General features: G+C 35.0%; 1 protein-coding gene across 1 annotated transcript; it reads left to right on the top strand.

Moving 5' to 3' along the window:
* Positions 1–1,239: 1,239 nt before the first annotated feature.
* Positions 1,240–3,983, top strand: LOC107811418 (expansin-A15). The gene is made up of 3 exons (XM_016636339.2): positions 1,240–1,672; positions 1,771–2,083; positions 3,219–3,983. The coding sequence occupies exons 1-3, from the start codon at positions 1,546–1,548 to the stop codon at positions 3,523–3,525; spliced, it is 747 nt and encodes a 248-aa protein (XP_016491825.1). The 5' UTR covers positions 1,240–1,545; the 3' UTR covers positions 3,526–3,983.
* Positions 3,984–4,652: the final 669 nt, after the last annotated feature.

Below are 4,652 nucleotides of genomic sequence, written 5' to 3'. Positions count from 1 at the left end.
AAAAGTGATATACATATAGTACTAAAATTCAAGTTGAAGCCTCAAACGTATAGAATGGTAGAAGGGTATGGCGTCTGATATGGGCGGCGATTCGCGCAGTTCTGGCAGATGTATGACCACTGTATATCCACAGCAGCATTCTTTCTTTTTCACTTGGATTTGGTATTCAACTCTCACATGCTAATACGCCATATCACAACCTATTTTTCAGCCTTTTGTCTTGGAATTCTTCTACTATTCCAGAATCCTGACAGAAAAGGGAAATTATCTAGAGAAATCAAAAAATGGTATTCAGCGAACATACAATAAATGAGATGAGAGCTAAGTCTATGTTGATTGATAATTTCAAGGTAGTAGCAACTAGCAAACTAACCTAGCCAAGTTGCACTCGTTTTGATATTCACTCCAATAAATCTAAAAATTAGTCAAGATTTGGAACTACTAATTTCGTGCAGGCGCTCCATATATAGTCCATTTTATCAATGATTTTGTCAATTCTAGTACTCATAATAATCGCTTAATCAGTATATTTTAGAGAATAAACTTCAATTTCAGTTCGTTCCACAATATCTTCATTTGAATATCAAGTTTCAATTGATATTTCAAGTTCTTAAGGCGCGCAAAATGTCCAAATTGAATATCAAGTTTCATATAATTAAAAAGTCACTGCAGAAATAAGATTATTAAATAGCCGTCCTGTAAAGCCAATCATGTCAAGATTGGATGAACATCATAACAGGTGGGAGGTAGCATTTGGTCGGTTACTTTATTTTTGGAATCGAATACCAGGACGGAAAGGAGCTTACGGACGTAGACTCTGACCATGAACTTTAAGATTATGTTGATTTTTTTAACCTAGTGTAACATTAGTTTAAATCTAGTTCAATTAATTATTTCTGTCAAATATTTGTTTAGAAACAAACAGTCAGTACTAATTCTCAGTTACCATTTCAATCAATCTTTATTTGGTAAATCCATTGATCCGTATAAGTTTTCCAAAATCGATTGTCAGTTATTAATTCAATGGATTGATCCATATTATTAATCAATTTTCTTAATTGTACCACTTTAAAATTTTCTTAACTACAAAACGGTATAGGTTAACACCTCTTACAAGTTGCGTTCCCTAAAGCGGCTAGACACCGCCGACGGAACAAATGTTTGGTCCCCTCTCAACTTGCTTCGTCTTTATAATCAATTTATAGAACAGTAAACTAGAGAGTATTTTTTTTTTTTGCCGATAGCGGTCTAGACACAGAAAAAGACTGGTTTTAATAAAGCACCCAAAACCAAAAAAAAAAAAAAAGATTCTCTTGAAAAAAAAGGGCTTGCTGTGTTCATTGGTTTCGCCTAACATCTATTTATTCCCACCTTAATCCTTCCTTTTCTCATTGCAAAGTAAACTCACTCCTCACTCCTAGTGAAACAACTAAAGAAAATCATCTATTTTTCCCGTCAAAGAACACACATTAAGGTCAGTGCTCATAAAGTATTGTTAGTTCCAAAAGGGTAACACCTCTCAGTTTACTTGAATTTACAGAAAAAATGCCAATACTGTGGTTCTCCATCGTTGGTCTCTTTTGTATATTTAATTGCGTCCACGGCATTGACGAAGGATGGATTGAAGCTCATGCCACTTTCTATGGAGGTGGTGATGCTTCCGGAACCATGGGTATATATGTTACTCTCTTCAAATGCTTTTGCTTTTCCCATTTTCTATTAAACAATTTTTATTTTGGCATTAACAAAATTCATATTTCTATAATCCAGGTGGGGCATGTGGTTATGGGAATTTGTACAGCCAAGGATATGGTACAAATACAGCAGCATTGAGCACAGCAATGTTCAATAATGGGCTGAGCTGCGGGGCTTGCTTTGAAATCAAGTGCGTTGGTGATTCCGAGCGGTGTATTCCAGGGTCTATAGTGGTCACTGCTACTAATTTCTGCCCACCAAATTACGCCCTACCAAACAATGCAGGAGGGTGGTGCAACCCTCCCCTGCACCACTTTGACCTCTCTCAGCCTATCTTCCAACAAATTGCTCACTACAGAGCTGGGATTGTCCCTGTTTCTTACCGAAGGTAAGACCCTAACTTGAATCTATATACTACCTCCTTTGCTTTCTTGTTTTTCAATTTTATTCTCGTATTTGTTGAAAAATCTCAACTTGTCATGTCTTTGACTTGGTAGGCTTTTGGACATAAAAATTGTAATTTTTGAAAAAAAATGACTAGTATTTGAAGTTAAGTTGAAAACTGGTATTTGAAATTTGAAATTATATTTGGACATGCATTTCACTTGAAAAATATTGCAGTATTTTTTAAAATTTTTCAAAAACTTACAAAATTTCATAGACAAACACATTTTTTACAATTTTTTATGGACAAACGGGGCCTTAGTATTTCGGTTAAGTGTCAGAGTCCGGAAAAATTAAAAGGAAAAAAAAAAACGTTGAGTGATTTTTGAATAGCTCTAGTTATGTAGATAGAGTCCAATATGTTATAATATACTCATTCCATTCAGTTTTACTTGTCCACTATATTAAAAATATAATTTTTATTTTTACTTATCCATTTTAACAAATTAAAAATAAAAGATAATTTTTCTTCTTCATGTTTTACCCGTATCATTAACTACTAAATTCTCAAATTATCTCCCAAGATTTTTTGAAATGCTATTACTATTATGGGTAAAATTGTAAAATATGTACGTCATTTATTTTTCTTAAATGGAGTGCAAAGTTAAAAGTGGACGACTAAAAATGAATGGAGGGAGTATATACAAAACAATCTTTAAGGCAAAAACGAGAGAACCCATATCGTGCAAGTATATATTTGATTGTTAAACTCTTTTCTGTTATACCCGGGGTCAATTTCCAAATTTCAAGGATAAAGATACAGCATTACATTTTTATGTACATTTAACATTAAGATGAAAGCTAGCTTGGACGTACTCCTTAATATTAAGTTCTCACGTCTTGTGAATTTAATGTCTCTGACATGAATTACTACAAGTTGGTTTAAGTTTAACACGAGCATTCTGTTGGTTACATCTCGTGACATAGATTGCCCCCTACTAGTAATATTTATATCGGTGGTTGGTTCATTAGCTTTAATCCCCCCAAAAAAACAAAAGAGCAAATTTTCTTATTAACACAATGCTAACTCACGAGTTTCAAATGTGGAGGTTGGTTTTAAAATTGTACCATTAATGCAGGGTAGGCTGCCAGAAAAAGGGAGGCATCAGATTTACAATGAACGGTCACTCATACTTCAACTTGGTGCTCGTGACCAATGTCGGAGGTTCTGGTGATGTTAATGCAGTTTCGGTTAAAGGTTCTAGAACCGACTGGATACCTATGTCTCGCAACTGGGGTCAAAATTGGCAGAGCAACTCCAATCTTGATGTTCAAAGCCTTTCTTTTAAGGTTACCACTGGTGATGGCCGCACTCTAATCTCCAATGACGCTATCCCTGCCGGTTGGTCCTTTGGCCAAACCTTTACAGGCGCCCAGTTCACTTAATTAATCAATTTAGCTATAAAACAATAAATAAATCTTATTGCAGTGGTGACAAATTAGGACTATACTACTAATGTGTTGATGGGAAGGGCTTATTTTAAAGTGGCTCTACACCATTTTTTCTTCTTTATTTTGGGTGTAATGCTAGTAATTTATGAAGTCGCAAGTTTCTGTTTGTTGTTATTTTAGGAGGACAGAAATTGAGGACCGAGGTGGTGGATTTTAATGTCACCACCCGCCACAGTACTTCATTCTAGGGGAATACTAGTTTAGTGGTAAAACCTTTTTTTATTAATAGTAATTCTTCATTTTGGTTTGCATGAATATTGAAACAGTATATTGTGGTCGTTTAAGTATGTTGTTTTCTTTTCTTGATTTGCGTGTGATTGTAAAACGGTTGGTGTTGTATGTTTTTGTCTCTATAGAAGAAGTAAATAAAAGTCAGTATTATTAATCTTTGCAATTGTGAATTGTCATTTTGTTTTTATTTGTATAGCGCAACAGGAAATTAGGAGACAAAAAAGAAGCAAAATAATGTTCTTGGCCCTCTCGAATTTAACCAAGAAAGAACCACTTCTAGTGTATTCTTAACATCTTAGTTCCTTTTATATCAATTTCCTTCACATGCCCTTCCTTGACTAAACAAAGCTTTACATGTTAACTTCAAAATATGGGTGTCAAGGGGCCGGGCCGGGCTAGAGGAAAAGGAAACCCGCCGGTCTCGGTACCAGTTTCAAAATACCGGTCTTATCGGGTCCGAGCCTTGCCGGTAAAAATTTAAATCGGAACGGTTCTAGGCCTAATGGGCCGGGCCAGGCTAGAGAAAAACGAGACCGGTCGGTCTCGGTACCGGTTTCAAAATAGCGGTCTTACCGGGTCCGGGCCTCGCCAGTGAAAATTTGAACCGGAACGGTTCTGGTCCGGGCTGGTTTTATTTAAATTTTTGTGTGTGCGTATTTTGTATAACTATCGTGATTTATATTAAGATAAAGTAAAAATGTAAAACATAAAAACAATCTTATAAAAAGAGTGTTTGAATAAATTTCAAATACTTTAAAAGTCTTATATTTGGAATTTTAATTAAAAACTTCAAAGGCTTTAAGCCTTATATTTGAATATTTCATTAAGAA

This window comes from Nicotiana tabacum, chromosome 4 (assembly GCF_000715075.1).
Source record: "Nicotiana tabacum cultivar K326 chromosome 4, ASM71507v2, whole genome shotgun sequence".
Lineage (NCBI taxonomy): Eukaryota > Viridiplantae > Streptophyta > Magnoliopsida > Solanales > Solanaceae > Nicotiana > Nicotiana tabacum.
This window is presented reverse-complemented; position numbering and strand designations above follow the sequence as displayed.